The sequence below is a fragment of the Nerophis ophidion genome, linkage group LG02, assembly GCF_033978795.1.
Source record: "Nerophis ophidion isolate RoL-2023_Sa linkage group LG02, RoL_Noph_v1.0, whole genome shotgun sequence".
Classification (NCBI taxonomy): Eukaryota; Metazoa; Chordata; class Actinopteri; order Syngnathiformes; family Syngnathidae; genus Nerophis; species Nerophis ophidion.
In genome coordinates, this window is record NC_084612.1 from 47,435,758 (window position 1) to 47,456,654 (window position 20,897).

The 20,897-nt window shown below is 42.4% G+C and overlaps 1 protein-coding gene across 3 annotated transcripts in view; it reads left to right on the forward strand.

The window, feature by feature from the left end:
• The window catches only part of LOC133541779 (synaptotagmin-2), an 83,838-nt gene that overhangs the window by 50,745 nt on the left and 12,196 nt on the right, over positions 1-20,897 (forward strand). For 2 of the 3 annotated variants that reach the window (XM_061885375.1, XM_061885369.1), the window contains exons 2-4: positions 10,682-10,913; positions 10,981-11,141; positions 16,371-16,502. In XM_061885375.1, the coding sequence (XP_061741359.1) occupies positions 10,709-10,913; positions 10,981-11,141; positions 16,371-16,502 (498 nt within the window). In that variant the 5' untranslated portion in view covers positions 10,682-10,708. The remainder of the gene's footprint in view (positions 1-10,681; positions 10,914-10,980; positions 11,142-16,370; positions 16,503-20,897) is intronic. The other variant, XM_061885382.1, reaches the window with a different exon arrangement.

The window sequence follows — 20,897 nt, forward strand, 5'->3', positions numbered from 1 at the left end:
CCATTAATACACTCCCATATCATCACACATGCTGCCTTTTTACACTTTGACCCTAGAACAGTCCAGATGGTTCCTTTTTTCTTTGGTCCAGAGGACCAGACGACCACAATTTCCAAAAACAATTTGAAATGTGGACTCGTGAGACCACAGAACACCTTTCCACTTTGCTTCAGTCCATCTTAGATGAGCTCAGGCCCAGCGAAGTGTTTCTGGGTGTTGTTGATAAATGGCTTTGGCTTTGCATAGTAGAGTTTTAACTTGCACTTACAGATGTAACGACCAACTGTAATTACTGGCAGTGTTTTTTTTAAGTGTTCCCAAGCCCAATGTTGTGATATCCTTTACACACTGATGTGGCAGTAGCGCCTGAGGGATCCAAGATGCGTAACATCATGGCATACATGCAGTGATTTCTCCGGATTCTCTGAACCTTTTGATGATATTACGGAGCGTAGATGGTGAAATCCCTAAATTCCTTGCAATAGCTGCTTGAGAAATGTTGTTCTTAAACAATTTGCTCAGGCAGTTATTGACAAAGTGGTGACCCTCGCCCCGTCCTTGTTTGTGAATGACTTAGCATTTCACGGAAGCTGCTTTTATACCCAATGATGGCACCCACCTTTTTCCAATTAGTCTGTTCACCTGTGGGATGTTCCAAATAAGTCTTTGATGAGCATTCTTCAACTTTCTCAGTCTTTTTGCAACTTGTGCCAGCTTATTTCAAACATGTTGCAGGCATCAAATTCCAAATGAGCTAATATTTGCAAAAAATAACAAAGATTTCCAGTTCGAACATTAAGTATCTTGTATTGCAGTCTATTCAATTGTATAAAAGTTGAAAAGAATTTGCAAATTATTGTATTGTCTTTTTATTGACCATTTACACAACGTGGCAACTTCACTGCTTTTGGGGTTTGTTTTATTATTATTATTATTATTATTATTATTATTATGTATTATCTTATGACATAACAATAATATATTTACACATAAAACAACATAACCTTGTGTGAGCTAGAGATACTATTTCTCTAGAACACAGAACTACTGTAGTGTTTCCCCCATACCAATATTTTTCTACCAGTACCAAAATGTATTTCCATACTTTTCTAAATAAAGGTGACCACCAAAAATATCATTATTATCTTTATTGGAACAAAAATGTTTAGTCTTTAAATACAATAGTGAACATACTGGACAACTTGTCTTTAGTAGTGAGTAAACAAACAAATACTCCTAATTAGTCTGCTGACGTATGCAGTAACATATTGTGTCATTTATCTACCTATTATTTTGTACGCATTATGAGGGACAAACTGTAAAAAAAAATATTATTTATCTACTTGTTCATCTACTGTTAATATCTGCTTATTTTCTGTTTCAACATGTTCTATCTACACTTCTGTTAAAATGCAATAATCTCTTATTCTTTTCTTCTTTGATACTTGACGATACAGTAGTTTTGGATGATAACACACATTTAGGTATCAATCTTTGATGCCAAGTAGTTACAGGATCATATAATAAAATATAATACCTAATAAACCAATAATAATAAGGTTAAGAAATCCTGATGTAAAGGGTCGGTGTCGCGCTGTTTTCTTTTTTAACATGTTCTATCTACACTTCTGTTAAAATGTAATGGTCACTTATTTTCCTCTTCTTTGATACTTTATATTAGTTTTGGATGATACCACACATTTTGGTATCGATCCGTGTTACCAGGTAGTTACATGATTGTACATTGGTCATATTCAAAGTCTTCATGTGTCCAGGGACATACTTACTGACATTATAAACATAATATGAATTTTAAAATAAACAAAAAAAAAAAAAACACTTTGTGATGCAAAAAATATTGATGTAATAAAAATGGTATCGACTAGATACGCTGTTGTACTTGGTATCATTACAGTGGATTAAATACCGCTGACATTTGTTTACATTGTGACGCCGGCGAGCTATTGTATCCTCCTACGGTGTGTAGTGAAGCATGTTTAGCTAGTCCTCGTCCTCCAGTGATGATGGTATTTGTAAGAAACTTACTTTATTTGTCACCATGGAGGCCAGGATTATTAATTTAGAAGTAGCTAAAACACTGCGGATGGATGTTAGCTGCTAGCTAGCTAGCCATGTCTTAAAGGAGGGGTGTTTCAGTGTTGTAACTTCACCTTTATCTTTACTTTTGACCCCAAAATGTTTGCATTCTCCCTTTTCTGTCTACACACTGTGTCTGCTTGCAAGTACTCTGTGTGTGTGCGCTGCCGAACATGCTCCTCTGCTTGTAAAACCAGCAACATCATGACATGATATCATGACCGTTAAAAAAAAGATATATATTGGGAACCGGTACTTTTCAAACAGTGTATAGTACCATTTTTGATTCACTTGTACCACCATACTATACTAGTACCGGTATACCGTACAACCTTAAACTGCAGTGCTCTCAGGTATAAAAAGGGTTAACTGCTTTTAACTCACCCACGCATGGAAGAGCGAGCTAGATGCTAGCCCTAAAGGCACTAAAACATCAATATCTGTATTACATTTGAATTCTAGGATGTTTAATTATCTAATGTTTACATCTGAGATACTACACAACATCTCTAACCTGCAATGTTTGAGGCGAGTGAAGACACAAATTATCTTTAAAGATTCTCAACTTTCCTCTGAGGGGAGGAAATACCCCCACCTAAAAAGTGACCTATGGACAAGGAATGATAAAAAATGATTGACACATATAAAACACATGTACTCACATTGTGAAAGCACCACAGTAAAAAGATCTAAAGAATGATGCTCCTTTGTGTTTATGTTCATACTTCTTTTCTACATCTGGACATTTGTGTTAAAATTTTGGGTTTTGTTTCTCATCCATCCATCTCTCCGTTCATCCGACCTTGCATCCATCCATTATCTTCCCGGACCATGGTCCTGGTGGAATGTCCAAGGAGATGCATGTCAGGTTCAAAACCCCGATGATATCCATTAAACAGACAAGAAGCAAGGAATTAAACAGAGATAGAATTCAATTCAGCTCTTCGTACAGTCCCCCACCACGCTCTGATGAAAGGTTGCGCGCCTCCTCTTTTATTTGGACTTTCCCTGATTACATAGCGACAGATGTTTCTAAGGGAAGGTGGGTCGTAAACAACCATTGCCTTTGGTCACAAAACAGTTAAAAGAAAAGGTGCCTGGAGGGGAGGGGTCAGGTCCTGCTTCCTCTCCGCTTTGTAGATCTCGGGTCAAGACAAGATCTTCGTGTGGATTACAATAGATCAAAGAAACAGACCCCTTCATGTTGCTTCCTATCCCACACAGTGGAGTTTCACCAGCCTTTTGATTGGTAAGATCAAAGAAAGCTTTTTTCTGCTTGCCGAAACACAACATTTTGTGATAACTTTGATACAATAATTCTGACAGTGCCCTAACCACATCATCTGACTCCTCTCATTGCGAAGGAAGACTGAGCTCCTCACCCTCACCGAGTCCAACTGACAACTACCCAGAGCTGGTGATAGATAACAAAGGGAACCTAATCAATCAGTATAACAGCCGTCGGTTCAGGATAGCAACGGGATTCCTACAAATGCTGCCCTGATTCGCTTTCCCTAACTTGTAAACCAGACCCAGAGGTGCTTGAACTCCTCCGTCAGATCCGGTATGTTGTGTTTTGGCTGGAGGTCGAGGGCAGTGCCTGGGGGACCTGGTCTTTGATTACGGTGATAAATCTTGAGTTGTTCAATCAAGTGTGAACGGTGTTACCAGATAATAATAACAGGTGTTGTTTTATTGAGATACAAGTCTGTGATATAATTTCAAGACGAACTGAGGTATGCAAATTCCTGTTTACTGTTTCATTTCAGTTTTTGGCAGTATTGTTCCAGTAAGTGTTTTATCCATTTTAACGACATTTAATGTCAACATGCTTTAAGATCGTCTACTTAAAAGCTGCGGCGTTGCAACTTTTCTTTTGCTCCAGGCAGAGCTGAGTCACCCGGACGTGGGATAACTACCAAATGGCTGTAAAGCAATCTAACGGTAGTAGAAAGAAGCTTCATAAAAAACATTGGGCAGAACATTCCAAAGTGAACTGATTGATCGTCCGTAGCATTTGGTCTGTTGAGAATAAATTATAGTATGAGACACTTAGCCCAGTTTTGCTTGTGGATGGACTCTCTGAGGACAAACATGCCAACGTACATCTCTGACATGTAAGAGTCATATGAACCATCTCCGGCTCTGAGAACCTCAGGGAGTGGTCTCCTGGTGATCCAGCTTTGAGTCCCTCAGGGAGTGGTCTCCTGGTGACATGTTAGAACTGTATGGACAGAGAGTGGTCTCCTGGTGACATGTTAGACCCATATGAACCATCTCCAGCTCTGAGACCCTCAGGTAGTGGTCTCCTGGTGACATGTTAGAACCATATGAACCATCTCCAGCTCTGAGACTCTCAGAGAGTGGTCTCCTGGTGACATGTTAGAACTATATGAACCATCTCCAGCTCTGAGACTCTCAGAGAGTGGTCTCCTGGTGACATGTTAGAACTATATGAACCATCTCCAGCTCTGAGAACCTCACGGAGTGGTCTCCTGGTGACATGTTAGAACCATATGAACCATCTCCAGCTCTGAGACTCTCAGAGAGTGGTCTCCTGGTGACATGTTAGAACTATATGAACCATCTCCAGCTCTGAGAACCTCACGGAGTGGTCTCCTGGTGACATGTTAGAACCATATGAACCATCTCCAGCGCTGAGAAAATCTCATGGAGTGGTCTCCTGGTGACATGTTAGACCCATATGAACCATCTCCAGCTCTGAGACCCTCAGGTAGTGGTCTCCTGGTGACATTTTAGAACCATATGAACCATCTCCAGCTCTGAGACTCTCAGAGAGTGGTCTCCTGGTGACATGTTAGAACTATATGAACCATCTCCAGCTCTGAGACCCTCAGGGAGTGGTCTTCTGGTGACATGTTAGAACCATATGAACCATCTCCAGCTCCGAGAACCTCAGGGAGTGGTCTCCTGGTGACATGTTAAAACCATATGAACCATCTCCAGCTCTGATAAAATCTCAGGGAGTGGTCTCCTGGTGACATGTTAGAACCATATGAACAATCTTCAGCTCTGAGACCCTCAGGGAGTGGTTTCCTGGTGACATGTTAGAACCATATGAACTATCTCCAGCTCTGAGAACCTCAGGGAGTGGTCTCCTGGTGACATGTTACAACCATATGAAACATCTCCAGGTCTGAGGCCCTCAGGGATTGGTCTCCTGGTGACATGTTAGAACCATATGAACCATCTCCAGCTCTGAGACCCTCAGGGAGTGGTCCCCTGGTGACATGTTTAAAACCATATGAACCATCTCCAGCTCTGAGAACCTCAGGGAGGGGTCTCCTGGTGACATGTTAGAACCATTTAAACCATCTCCAGCTCTAAGGCCCTCAGGGAGTGGTCTCCTGGTGACATATAAGAACGGTATGAACCAACTCCAGCTCTGAGAAACTCCCGGAGTGGTCTACTGGTGACATGTTAGAACCATATGAACCATATACAGCTCTAAGAACCTCAGGTAGGGGTTTGCAGCTGGTGCCCAGAGTCAGGACCAAACAATGTGAGGCTGCGTTTCAGTGAAATTTGTCATGATCCGTAGTCTGGATCATGTTTAGTTTAGTTATTTTCTGTTAGTTTGGACTCCCTTTGTTGTTTGTGTACCTTTTTGTGAGTCAGTTTGGTCACCATGGCAACATATTAATTTCACCTGCTGAGGGTTCCAGACGCACACCTGTTTTTGTTAATGACTTCCTTATTTAAGCCTGCCTTGTCCCGTCAGTCGGGCTTGGTCCCTTGTTTGCGGTATGCAACTGTTTCGTTGGTAATTCTAGATTTCTTGTTACCTGATCCTGTGCTAGTGTTAGCATTAGCTTCTGTGTTTTCGCCACGCGTTTCTTTTCGTCTGTTTTTGTACCAGTGTTTTGTTATTAAATCATTCTTACCTTTTAGTTGTTGTCCGGAGTGTCTATGTTTGCGTTGGAGGAACGATCCCGCATTAAAATGCGACCCCCACGTGACAGAAGGGACCAAGCTTACAGTTCCTTCGCCATAGACTCTGAAGATGTGGAGCAAGGTACGTGGAGAGCTATGGAAGCGGAGACTCTACGCCACTCGCCCTTGGAGCGCCAGGACCTGATGTGGGGTCCTAATGGCAAGTTGATTCCGATCACCTCCGTATGGCCCGAGGACATCGATCCACCACAGTACCGGACGCGTCATCGAAGACGGAAGCCGTCCAAAAGGGCTCCACTTCGCTACCGGGACGCGCCGCTCCCTCACACTCCTCCGGACAGCAAGACGCCACAAGCAGCAAAGTTTTCCTCGCCGCCGATGTTTGGTAATCCAGTCACTCATTTTGCCAAACAATTTTCTGATTGGGCTGCTAACAAAATGAACTCCGGCTACGACCTCACTCCATCCACTCTTCATGACGTCACTCCGCCCACTTCTGATGACGTCACTGAATCGGCGCGCGGCGATGACATCATTCCGCCGGCGTCATCTAAGGAAGTCACGGACCATAATGTTCTTGTTGTGCCTTCTGTCTCCAGGTGTAAGTCACCTACAAAATCTTATAATTCAAAGATAAAACACTACCAGGACATTTTTTTGAAATTTAGATTTCCTCAGTCTTCTTTTGATTGCCAAGCTCCGCCCCCCATGGCTCTAGTCCCGCCCACGACACGGACGTTTTCTTCTTGTTCTCCCACACAATCTCAGGTGGGAGAGGGAGATGCACTGGCTGAACATTTTTTAGGGGAGGAAAATGAACTGGCTGAACATTTTTTAGGGGAGGAAAATGAACTGGCTGAACATTTTTTAGGGGAGGATTCTACCCACCTCCTAACCTCCCTCCACCCACCCCGAAAGACGGTTCCAGACCGCAAGAAGTGCGTCTGGTATCCGCCCCTTGGGGGGGGGGGGGGGTGCGGGGGGAGTGGCACAACTGCGCCCAGCCAAGCCGCAACCTCCTCCTAGGCCGCCTCCACCAGCTCCACGACCAGTACCAGCACCAGCTCCACGACCAGTACCAGCACCAGCTCCACGACCAGTACCAGCTCCACGACCAGTACCAGTACCAGCTCCACGACCAGTACCAGTACCAGCTCCACGACTAGTACCAGCACCACTACCAGTACCAGCTCCACGACTAGTACCAGCACCACTACCAGCACCAGCTCCACGACCAGTACCAGCACCATGCCAAGTACCAGCACCACGCCAAGTACCAGTACCAGCACCACGCCAAGTACCAGTACCAGCACCATGCCAAGTACCAGCACCAGCACCACGCCAAGTACCAGCACCAGCACCACGCCAAGTACCAGTACCAGCTCTACGACAAGTACCAGTACCAGCTCCACGCCGCCAAGCACCGCCATGCCAAGACACGTCTTCTGCTGCGTCCACGCCTGACACGTCTTCTGCTGCGTCCACGCCTGACACGTCTTCTGCTGCGTCCATGCCTGACACGTCGTCTTCTGCTGCGTCCACGCCTGACACCTCGTCTTCTGCTGCGTCCACGCCTGACACCTCGTCTTCTGCTGCGTCCACGCCTGACACCTCGTCTTCTGCTGCGTCCACGCCTGACTCCTCGTCTTCTGCTGCGTCCACGCCTGACTCCTCGTCTTCTGCTGCGTCCACGCCTGTTACGACGGCGGCGACGTGCCAAATTCCACGTCGACCATGGATGTGGCCAACCCCTGGTCGTCCGCCACGCCAAGTGCATCCACCTCCCTGTCGGCCACGGATGTGGCCGCTCCCTGGTCGCCCGCCTCGCCGGCTGCAGTGGCGTTCCACTCGCCGCCGCCACTTGACTTTGCCTCGGTGGATTCGGGGACACTTGGCCTGGCGACCCACCGCCAATTCCTCCCTCCGCCCTCCCGTGACTCTTGACCCTGCTTGTTTTTGTTTATGGACATCTGGTATCTGTCCTTGAGGAGGGGGTACTGTCATGATCCGTAGTCTGGATCATGTATAGTTTAGTTATTTTCTGTTAGTTTGGACTCCCTTTGTTGTTTGTGTACCTTTTTGTGAGTCAGTTTGGTCACCATGGCAACATATTAATTTCACCTGCTGAGGGTTCCTGACGCACACCTGTTTTTGTTAATGACTTCCTTATTTAAGCCTGCCTTGTCCCGTCAGTCGGGCTTGGTCCCTTGTTTGCGGTATGCAACTGTTTCGTTGGTAATTCTAGATTTCTTGTTACCTGATCCTGTGCTAGTGTTAGCACTAGCTTCTGTGTTTTCGCCACGCGTTTCTTTTCGTCTGTTTTTGTACCAGTGTTTTGTTATTACATCATTCTTACCTTTTAGTTGTTGTCCGGAGTGTCTATGTTTGCGTTGGAGGAACGATCCCGCATTAAAATGCGACCCCCACATGACAGAAATTGGGAATAGTCTTCCAGGAGATGTTTTGGTCCAGGCTGAAAACACTTATTTAATCGTTCATATGACAACTGAAAGTATTATATCTTGTCTTAGCCTTTTTGTTATTTTCTGTAAAGCTTTCCGAAATGTCTTGTGTACAAATTGTGATCTGCTTTTCCTTGCAGTCATAGTCAATCTGTGTCAGAATGATGTAGGACACAGCTGACCCTTAATGTCTATAGATTTGTCTACAGTACATTCGGCGTTCAAGGTCTTTTTCTTCTTCTTCAGCATACCATGCAGGGTCTTGACTAGATGTTTCATTATTTAGTGGCGCTAAGTGCAAAGACAACAATACAGTATGGTGATTGAATGCCTGTCTGCCTAGCAGGTCCAGTGACTTCACAGTTTTCTCACACATAGACCTGTGCCAACCCTCAACCCAGCCTCCCCTGAGACCACTGCTGGCATTCAGAGCCAAGGTCTTTTATTTCCTCGCCAGCAGCCATTTTATCCAACTTAGCCACAGTGCCAACTTGTCATAACGAGAGCACACCCTCCCTGTTTCCCCCTCCTTCTTTAATTTTGTCATCCCTCCGCCTCATCCATCTCCTCTGGATCGTTATGCTCGGAGAGACAGAGACTTTTGTCCATTTGTCACTCAGACACCAAGTCTCGCATTAATGAATGAGTTTGTGTTTATCGTCTTTGGGAATGTGCCCTCGTGCACAGATGGTATATTTGTTTAATTCATCACTGAAGACCTTTTCAACCTTCTCTTCTACACCAGACCTCCATCTTGCAATACATGTTGTTGACATGTAGTTTTACTCTCTGAATTGATTAACGTGGACCCCGACTTAAACAAGTTGAAAAACTTATTGGGGTGTTACCATTTAGTTGTCAATTGTACGGAATATGTACTGTACTGTGCAATCTACTAATAAAAGTTTCAATCAATCCAAAAACTCTTGGGGTGAGTTTACATGTGGCAAGAATCAAATTACCGCATTTTCCAGACTATAGAGTGCACTGGTATATAAGCCGCACCTACTGAAATTTAGAAAAAAATAACATTTATTTATATATATTAGCACCACCAGATTATAAGTCACACATACATACATTGTAAAATGAGTAATTTACACAGCAATATTTAGTAAATATTTTGTTTCCAAATGAAGCAATCAATGTAGTATCTGTTTTTTTCCCCATTTGGTGGAAGATTACGCTATTTTCCAGACTACAAAGCATACTGGTATATAAAACACACAACATTTTAGAAAGAATCCCTCCCCCTCCCGTATATTAGCAGCACCGGACTATAAGTCGCAGGTAAATATGTTGTGAAGACGGAACGGCACTTGTACTTCAAGTTGAAAGCTCAGTTTAAACAGAAGGGCAATGCAGCACCTCGTTTAAAAGATGGCGCCATAGCACAAACAATAACACACCACTGTCAGGGGTTAGGGCGTGTGCCTCACAATACGAAGGCGCTGGGTTCGAACTACTTTCTGTGTGAAGTTTGCATGTTGTCTCCGTGACTGCATAGGTTCCCTTCGGGTACTCCGGCTTCCTCCCACCTCCAAAGACATGCACCTGGGGATAGGTTGATTGGCAACACTAAATGGTCCCTAGTGTGTGAATGTGAGTGTGAATGTTGTCAATCTGTGTTGGCCCTGCGATGAGGTGGGACTTGTCCAGGGTGTACGCCGCTTACCGCCCGAATGCAGCTGAGATAGGCTCCAGCACCCCCCTGTGACCTCGAGAGGGACAAACGGTAGAAAATGGATGGATGGGTGCTTGTCTTTTTCAAAACTATTTGCATTATGGCCGTCAGTGAAGAAAAATCCATAAATTAGCCGCACCGTTCAAAGCTCAGAAAAAAATGCGGCTTATAGTCCGGAATTTATGATATGTGTACTCTGAGAAAGCCGGCCACCAGCTGTACAAGACAGGCACCCATGTGGAACCCCAAGGGGAAGAGTAAGAGGGGACGACCAAGAAAAACTGGCGATGGGGCAGCTGAAGGAACTGTCCCAGGACAGATGGAGGGACCATGTGGGGACAACGGGCAAAGATGATAAAGATGTCTCCACAAGCTGCTTTGCAACTACTCCAAAGTCAGCAGTTTTCCAAGAACATTTTGAGTAGTGTTGACAGCTGTTGTTTTTGTGTCCTTGATTCAAAAAAATTTGACTGCCGCTGCCTAATCTCACCTCCTGTACCTCTCTGTCTGCCTTATGTTCCAGAGACGCCACGCCTCGTCTCTTCTAGCCATGAAGTTCAACCTGTTCAGAAGGCCACAGGCCGTGGCACCCGCCGAGCCCACCGGCGCCACTACCGTCACCATGGCTCCGACTCTGGCCGTCATCTCCACCGTGGCAGAAAACTCAGGCTCCAACAACAACACGGAAATCAACAAGAACGACATGTTCGAGGAGATCAAGAGCAAGTTCTTGAATGAAATTGACAAAATTCCATGTGAGTGCCGCCTCCACTTATGGGGTACCAAGACTTGCACTCATTTGACACTCTGCTTCCTCGCCAGTGCCCCCGTGGGCTCTGATCGCCATCGCCGTGGTGGCCGCTTTGCTGGTCCTTACTTGCTGCTTTTGCATCATCAAGAAGTGCTGCTGCAAGAAGAAAAAAAACAAGAAGGGCAAGAAAGGCAAGGATGGCTTCAACATGAAGAACATGGAAGGCGGTGAGGTACGGCCGTCCATGAGGCCCCCGCATTGCTGTTTCTCATCCACTTACTGATGTTAACCACTTTTTATCTTGTAGGAAATGAGGACAGGCCTCTTCATTTGACCTTATGTTGTGTTTTGTATTCGTGGTGACAAAAACTACATTTGATAAATCCATTCATCCATCCATTTTCTTCCACCTATCCAAGATCATCTCATGGGGCAGCAGCCTAAGCAGAGAAGTCCAGACTTCCCTCTCCCCAGCCACTTTGTCCGAGGCATTCCCAGGCCAGCCGGGAGACATAGTCATTCCAACATGTCATGGTCTTCCCCGTGGCCTCTTACCGGTCGGACATGCCCTAAACACCTCCCCAGGTAGGCGTTTGGGTGGCATCCCGACCAGATGCCCAAACCACCTCATTTGGGTCCTCTCCATGTGGAGGAGCAGCGGCTTTACTTTGAGCTCCTCCCGGTTGACAGAGCTTCTTGCCCTATTTATAAGGGAGAGCCCCGCCCCCCCGGTGGAGGAAACTCATTACGACCGCTTGTACCCGATGATCTTGTCCTTTGGTCATAACCCTAAGCTCATGACCATAAGTGATGATGGGAACGCAGATCGACCGGTAAATTGAGAGCTTTGCCTTCTGGCTCAGCTCCTTCTTCACCACAACGGATCGATAGAGCATTCACACTACTTAAGACGTTGCACTGATCCGCCTGTCGATCTCACGATCCACTCTTAAATCAATAAAGTACTATCTATCTATCTATCTATCTATCTATCTATCTATCTATCTATCTATCTATCTATCTATCTATCTATCTATCTATCTATCTATCTATCTATCTATCTATCTATCCATCTATCTATCTATCTATCTATCTATCTATCTATCTATCTATCTATCTATCTATCTATCTATCTATCTATCTATCTATCTATCTATCTATCTATCTATCTATCTATCTTCCCTCACTCGTGAACAAGACTCCGAGGTATTTCAACTCCTCCACTTGGGGAAATTATCTCTTCCCCAAAATGGAGATGGAACTCCAACCTTTTCCTGTGTGGAAAAGGTTTAAATTAACCAACTAATTTGACGAATTAACCAACTCATTTGACAAATGAGTTGGCTAATTTGAGACCTTTAAAACTGACTCCCTTCCTAGATTGTTGGGCCACTCTTTGATTAAAGCGAGGAATTAACGTCGACAATGCAAACAAGATAAATGTGTCATCATTCACCACCATGGCGTGCTCGGCGACTGCCCATCTTTTGTGTTTGCTGTGTCGTGAGTTGAATCTCTTCCTCACTCTGCTCTCCTTCCTGTTTTCTGGCTTTGTGTCTGTCTTGTGTTTCTTGACCGTGGTGGACTCCCGCTCTACGGTAGGTGGACTGGCAATGGAATGAAACTCCTTTTGGCTTGAACTTGATTTAAATTCCTCTGGGAAGCCATGTTGTGCGCCTCCGGAGAGGAGAGTCTAACCGTCTAACAACACAACTGTTCATGGGACCAATGTGGACCAGATTGGGTCATGAGGATTGTCTAACACGATTAATCCATGCATGTGCTAAAGGGCATGTTTTGATGGGTTTATGGGAGTATGAGAAAACTGCATGACTCCCTAGATCCTCAGGAACAGTTCTAGTTCCACACACAACAATTCCAAAAGGCCAAATATTTAGTTTTAAAGGCATTATTTGATCGTCATTCATAAATGCTGTTCCCTTTAAACCTGAATCATATGTCACACTAACGCTAACTTCGCGAGACTTCTATTGCCCCTTTTCCACTACACAGTATCGACTCATTTCAAAAGACATTTATATGTGCTAATGATGTTTTTCAGTCATCAAACAAGAAACCAAGACCAGGCCTGACTTGTTGAAGTCACAGCAGAATATTGTTAACACGTATGCTAACGTTAACTTAGCCTGTTGCTGAAGTACTGCCTTGAATCACCTTAAATATGTCAACTCAGATTAAAAAATACTTCAATCAATCAAAGTTTCTTTGCATAGCCCTTAACCGCAGGTGCCCCGAAGGGCTGCACAAACCACAATGACATCATTCTTGATAATGTGAGAGTCCAGTTCATTGGGGGCAAGCAAAGGGTTTGTCGGAGGTTTCCATCCAGATCATAGAAGAGTGGTCCACCATAGGTTAAGACCTAGAACAGTTAGCACCTCCCCCAGACCGGTATCTCTTCTGGGATTATCCGTAATCATTCTTTGCAGGAGAGGGGGGCAAAAAGAGAGATAAGCCGCAAGTCAACTGGTCTAAAACAGTCTACTTGAAAGCCAGAGTATACAGATGATGCGTTTTAAGGTGGGACTTAAGGGCTTCTACCCAGGTAGCATCTCTAACTGTTGCCGGTAGGGTTTTACAGAGTACTTGCAGCCCGAATTGAAAAAGCTCTCGGGCCTGCAGACTTGTTTTGGGCTCACTTACTCACGTCACTCACCCCACATACTGCCATTCTTAAAAGAGCACACACACATACGCTGCTTTAAAAACACGCCATGTGGCGATTAGTATTAGCACCTGTGCTTATACTTAGGTAAACATTGACATAATGAACATTCAGATCCGCACAAGGAGTTATAAAGAGTAATGATGTAGTTGTTACAACTGTCCTGCTGTTCGGTCCGGTAAAGACTGTAGTCGAGGAGCACAAGGCAGACGTTCGATGCCATTTAAATGCCTTTTAAATGATATTCTATTCTTGTAAAAAATTTCTTTGGCCGTGAGTGTTTAATGTAGCATGATTTTTCCTGTTAAAATGATGCCAATGTTGACATTTTGCATAGTTCCTTCTATTGGGAAAAGTAACGAAAAATATCGATGTACATTTTGGTACCGGTACCCTATTATTGGCATCAGGACAACCCTAGTTCTAAGTTATATCTGTCATTAGACTTGCTAGGGAAAGGCTAAAAACTACAAAAAAGATGACGGGGAAAAAACAGTCAAAGTGGAGGCACGTTAATAAGATTGTCAGAAAGCATCTTGGAAGATGGACTGTAAATGAAACACTATGAGCAAATAACCACCATGACATGTTATGTAGACCACAAAGAAGTGTTTACATGTAGAAAATAATACTGTGACCCCTTTAAGTCGTCTTGTATACCCAGAAAAGGAAAATGAAAAAACATTTCTATTGGCAGATTTACTCAAAGATTTGTGTTTTTTTGTCATCCTGCACTAGAATCTGAGCTAAGATACTTCTAAAATAGGGTTTCTACAGTATACCGGTACTAGTATAGTATCGCGGTATTAATATATAAAAAATGGGATCATACTCGGTTTGAAAAGTACCGGTCATGAAATTGCTATGTTGGGCAGCGCGCACACACTGAGTACACACAAGCAGACACAGTGTGTAGACAGAAAAGAGAGAATGGATGCATTTTGGTGTAAAAAGTAAAGAAAAAGGTGAAGTTATAACACTGAAGAGCAGGAAGAGCTGCTTTAAGACATGGCTAGCTAGCTAGCGGCTAAAGTCCATCCACAGTGTTTTAGCTACTTCTAAATCACTAATCCTGGCCTCCATGGCGACAAATAAAGTATGTTTCTCACATGTAGCATTATCACTGGAGGAAGAGGAATAGCTAAACGTGCTTCACTACACACCGTGGGGGGATACAATAGTTCACCGGCATCACAATGTAAACAAATGCCCTGGGTGGCTCTACTCCTGACATCCACTGTAATGATACCAAGTACAAGAGCATATCTAGTTGATACTACTATGATTACATTATTATTTTTTAGCATCACAAAATCTTTTTTTGTTAAAAAAAAAATCATTTTATGTTTATAAAGTCAGTAAATATGTGCTTGAATACATTAGGACTTTGAATATGACCAATGTATGATCCTGTAATTACTTGATATCGGATAGATACCTAAATGTGTGGTATCATCCAAAACTAATGTAAAGTATCAAAGAAGAGAAGAATAAGTGATTATTACATTTTATCAGAAGTGTAGATAGAACATGTTAAAACAGAAAACAGTGCGACACCTAACCTTTACATCAATATTTTATGTATTAGGTATTATATTTTATTGTATGATCCTGCAACTACTTGGTATCGGATCCATACCTATTTGTGTGGTATCATCCAAAACTAATGTATAGTATCAAAGAAGAGAAGAATAGATAGAACATGTTAAAACAGAAAACATTGCGACACCTAACCTTTACATCAGTATTTTATGTATTAGGTATTATATTTTATTGTACGATCCTTCAACTACTTGGTATCGGATCCATACCTATACGTGTGGTATCATCCAAAATTAATGTATAATATCAAAGAAGAGAAGAATAAGTGATTATTTTTTTTCAACAGAAGTGTAGATAGAACATGTTAAAAACAGAAAATAGGCAGATATTAACAGTAAATGAACAAGTAGATTATTAATCAATTTTTACAGTTTGTCCCTCATAATGTAGACAAAATAATAGGTGGATAAATGACACAATATGTTACTGCATACGTCAACAGACTAATTAGGAGTCTTACTACTAAAAGACAAGTTGTCTAGTATGTTAACATTTTATTTAGGGACTAAATGACAATAATAAATATATGTTTTATGTACACTAACATTTTTTGTTCCAATAAAGACAATAATGACATTTTTTGTAGTCACCTTTATTTAGAAAAGTACCGAGAAGTATCGAAATACATTTTGGTACCAGTACTAAAATATTGGTATCGGGACAACCCTATCCTAAACTCAAACATCACATCCCTGTTTGGGGTCAAAGATCCTGTTTTGCTCCAGTCCAGTCCCTCAAGATACAAAAACTTTCAGTACTTTTGGAGCCATAAACCTTCCCTGAACCGAGTCAAGTGGAGCCAAGTTGCTTCTGTGCGGTGGAAAAGAGGTCTAATACGGAGATGACCCGACTAAAACATCCCCCGAGCATTGATCATGACGGATGTAGTTCTGTACTTAAGAGCCTCTGAGCCTGGAGGCAACCAGGAAAGTGCTGGAATGCTGAGGAAGGAGCATGCAAAGCCTCATTGTCCCTGTCCTGCACCAGCATGTTAGAAGCCCTAAGATGGAGGACAGAGTGGTAGGATAGTTGAATTCAAACATGTTCTGGGTCACTGGGCTGGTAAGCAGTCACCAAAAACTGGACTCTGTGGCATGCGAGCTAGTTTCTGGAAGCCCTCGGCGTTGGGACTCGAGTTTTTGACGTCGCCTTGTTTTCGTTCCCTGGCCACAGAAACCTCAGGATGACGACGATGACGAGGGAGAGACGGGACTCACGGAGGAGGAGAAGGAGGAAGAGGAGAAGGAGCAGGAGAAGCTGGGGAAGCTGCAATATTCCATCGATTACGACTTTGAGAACACCAAGGTCATTATTATATTGTTATTAATATTTCAACTGTGCTTACATATGTAAATACAACACATAAAAATATATCCCTTTGCATGTAATGAGTAAATATCACTTGTTACTAAATTTGTCACAGTGCTCCTGATTTTCGGTAGGTGAATGTCCAATTTTAGTCAGACAAAAGTTGCAGGTTTTCTGCCAACCACATCTCATTGAAACAGGTGGAACAAACAAAAATGGAATCTCATTTAAAAATCCATTCCTGTCAGGAATTTAACTTCGAGAGTAAAACTAACATGTGATATCAACTCGTTACATGCAAAATGAGATACAGTATATCAAGACTTTCTTTTTGCTATCATTTTGGCGGTTTTGGCTTACACTTTTTAAGACCCCACATTTACTGAGATTTCCATAGGTTTTAATAAGCTGTAAGCCATAATCATCAAACACATAATAAATAAAAATATCTCACCTTGCATATAATGAGTTAATATCACATGTTACTAAATCTGGTGTAAATACAACAGGTACTAACTAACGCCACCTATCATGTTAGCAACATTATTTGTTACATTGAAATGATTGTCTTCTCATTTAAAAATGTGGATGAAGAGAGACAGTGACTAAGTTTGTGGTCAAAATTTGCCACAGTGCTCCTGATTTTCGGTAGGTGAATGTTCAATTGTAGTCAGAGAAATGCTGCATGTTTTAACTCATTAAATTACACAGCTGAAACTCATAAAAATTGAATATGGTGTAAAATTCCACTCATTCCAGCATTCAACTTCAAATGTGAAACTAATATATGATATCAACTCATTGCATTCAAACCGAAATATGTCAATTTGTCATAATTTAAAAAAAATATTCTGAGATTTTCAAATTGAGGTTTTTAAAAGCCATAATCATCAAATAATATCAAAGTAAACATCTTAAGTTGCATGTTATGAGCTCATGTCATATAATAGTTTCACTTTGTAAATGTAATAAACAAACCTCTGCACCATATTTGTTGGGTTTCCCCTTCAGTGCAGTCCATGTACAGCTTGTATATTTACCATCTACTTCAAAATTATTCAACACAGACATTGTAGTGCAAATAGTAGTCATGTCTTTTGGATCACAAACCCCCTCATCAGGTCTCCTGGTTTACAGACCCACCCTGCCCGGGTCTTCTGGTTTACATACCCAACTTCACCGGGACTCCTGGTTTACATACCCAACCTTACCTGGTCTAATGGTTTACGTATCCAACCTCCTCGGGTCTCCTGGCTTACATAATCACACTCCCTAGGGCTCTCGGTTTACATACCCACTTTCCCCAGGTCTCCTGGTTTAAATACCAAACCTCCCCAGGAATCCTGGTTTACATACCCAACCTTATCAGGTCTCCTGGTTCACAAACCCAACCTTACCGGGTATCCTGGTTTACGTACCCACCCTCCCTGGGGCTCCAGGGTTTACGTACCCAACCTCCCCGGGACTCCTGGTTTACATACCCACCCTCCCCAGGTCCCCTGGTTTAGATACCCAACCTCCCAGGTTTCTTGGTTTACATACCCAACCTCCCCGGGGGTTTCCTGGTTTACATACCCAACCTTACCGGGTCTCCTGGTTTACATACCCAACCTACACGGGTCTCTTGGTTTACATGCCCACCCTTCCCAGGTCTCCTGGTTTACAAACCCAACCTCCCCGGGGCTCCTGGTTTACATACCCAACCTTACCGGGTCTCCTTGTTAACGTACCCAACCTTCCGGGGACTCCTGGTTTACATACCCACCCTCCCCGGGACTCCTGGTTTACATACCCACTCTCCCCAGGTCTCTTAGTTTACATACCCAACCTCCCAGGTCTCCTGGTTTACATACCCAACCTCCCCGGGATTCCTGGTTTACATACCCAACCTTACCGGGTCTCCTGGTTTACATACCCAACCTACACGGGTCTTTTGGTTTACATACCCACCCTTCCAGGTCTCCTGGTTTACATACCCAACCTCCCCGGGACTCCTGGTTTACATACCCAACCTTACCGGGTCTCCTGGTTAACGTACCCAACCTTCCGGGGACTCCTGGTTTACGTACCCACCCTGCGTTTTGCGAATACGAAACAACCTTTTTGGTCTTCTTCGATAAGAAACGAGTTTGCACCAGGGAGCACTGTTGCTACAGGGTGAGTCAACGTAAACAAAATTCCCCTTCAGAATACCTCATAAAAACCAGAGATTATTTTCATTTTTCTTTTTGTCCAAGCTAAACTCCACAACTCACTGAAAACGAGTCTTGCTTTCGGATCGCAAGCAACCTACTGATTTAGACATCAAGAATTGTTAGGTCATGTTTGGTGAGTAATAAACTTGACTGTGATTGATTGATTGATTGATTTATTGAAACTGTTGTTAGTAGATTGCACAGTACAGTACATATTCCGTACAATTGACCACTAAATGGTAACACCCGAATAAGTTTTTCAACTTGTTTAAGTTGGGGTCCATGTTAATCAATTCATGGTACAGACTGTACGCTGACTCCTCTAAAGTATTTCCAATATTCTAAAGTTTGCTGTTGTTTTGACCACCAAACATGTGATTGAAGGCGACAAGACTAAGAATGGGTTAGATGTTTACGATTTTCACTTCCGATTCGGTTCTTTATCGGTTTTCTTATCGATTCTTGTTTGTAAAAAAAGAGGACAAAAAGGTGGATTAACATCATTTGACTTCTGTTGAAGCTAACATAAACTTACAAAGCCAACAGAGAGGTCTTAAGAGGCACACACCTTACTTTACTTACTCCCTTACTTTCTTTGAAAATACATACAAGAGATACATTTTCTTCTGTGGAATCGAACAAAATAAAACACATGTGGATAATGACACAAGAATGTAACATTTAGTAACATTTTCAAAACTTTTAGGAATATTTTCCAGGAAATATACTGGTGAAATTTAAAAAAGTTTATTTTTTAAATGTTCTTTACAATGTTGAACCAATATCAGAAATAAGATCATACAAACTCTAAGCTATGATCATCAAAAATATAATAAATACAAGCTTGACATTCTCACTTTGCATGTCGTGAGTTAATATCACATATTAGTTTCACTTTTGAAATTGAGTTGTTGACATAAATGGACTCTTATGCCATATTCTAATTTGATGAGTTCCACCTGTGTAATGGAAATGACTGAGTGAAAATGTGGTTGAAGGAAAACATGCAACTTTTCTCTGACTACGATTGAACATTCACCTACCGAAAATCAGGAGCACTCTGACAAATGGGTGCAAGCTTTTGTGCACAAACTTAGTCACTGCTGGCTGACATTGGTGTAGCACTAGACGTGACCTGGACCGAATACTTACTGCCCGCCTTGGAGCCAGTCAGAGCCTGTCTCTGGTCATGTTCATTTTTAAATGAGAAAACAATGTAACAAATAATGTTGCTAACATGCTAGGTGGTGTTGTTTAGCACTTGTTGTATTTACACCAGATTTAGTAACATGTGATATTAACTCATTGAATGCAAAGTGAGATATTTTTGATCTATTATGTCCTTGGTGATTGTGGCTTACAGCTTATCAAAACCTACGGAAATCTCATAAAATGTGGGGTTCTAAAAAGTGTAAGCCATAACTGTCAAAATGATAGCAAAATAGAAAGTCTTGACTTATCTCACTTTGCATGTCATGAGTTAATTTTAATTATTTCACTTTCGAAGTTGATTTCCTGATCGTAATGGATTAATAAATGAGATTCTATTTTTGTTTGTTCCACCTGTTTAATAAAATGTGGTATAAGGAAAACATGCAACTTTTCTCTGACTACAATTGCACATTTGCCTACCGAAAATCAGGAGCACTGTGGCAAATGAGTGCAAGCTTTTGACCACAAACTTAGTCACTGTCTCTGCTCATGTTCATCTTTAAATGAGAAGATGTCCATTTCAATGTCACAAAAAATGTTGCTAACATGTTAGGTGGTGTTCGTTAGCACCTGTTGTATTCACACCAGATGATGGGATAAGATGGGATAGGATAAGAAATTCATGTAAACATATTGTGTGTGTGTTCAAATGTTTCAGCATATAGCTCCTATATCCTCCTCTGGATGAAATAGCAACCTTGCACTGATTACAAGTAGACATATTTTCTTGTCAAATGGAACCAAACATGTTGCTGTCTGATATCACTAAAAGGAATATTTTTTTTTAAATGGCAAGCGATTCCTAGGAATGTATTCATCTGAATAAAAAGCTGTTTTTGATCCCCATCCCTTATGAAGGAGCTGTTGTTCCCAGTCTTTGTGACATTGAATGATATAATATAAGGATATAAGGATATAAATATAATACATCGACAGTCCAGACAAGTGTTTCCTGATTGTGTCTGGAGACGTAACCCTGACATCA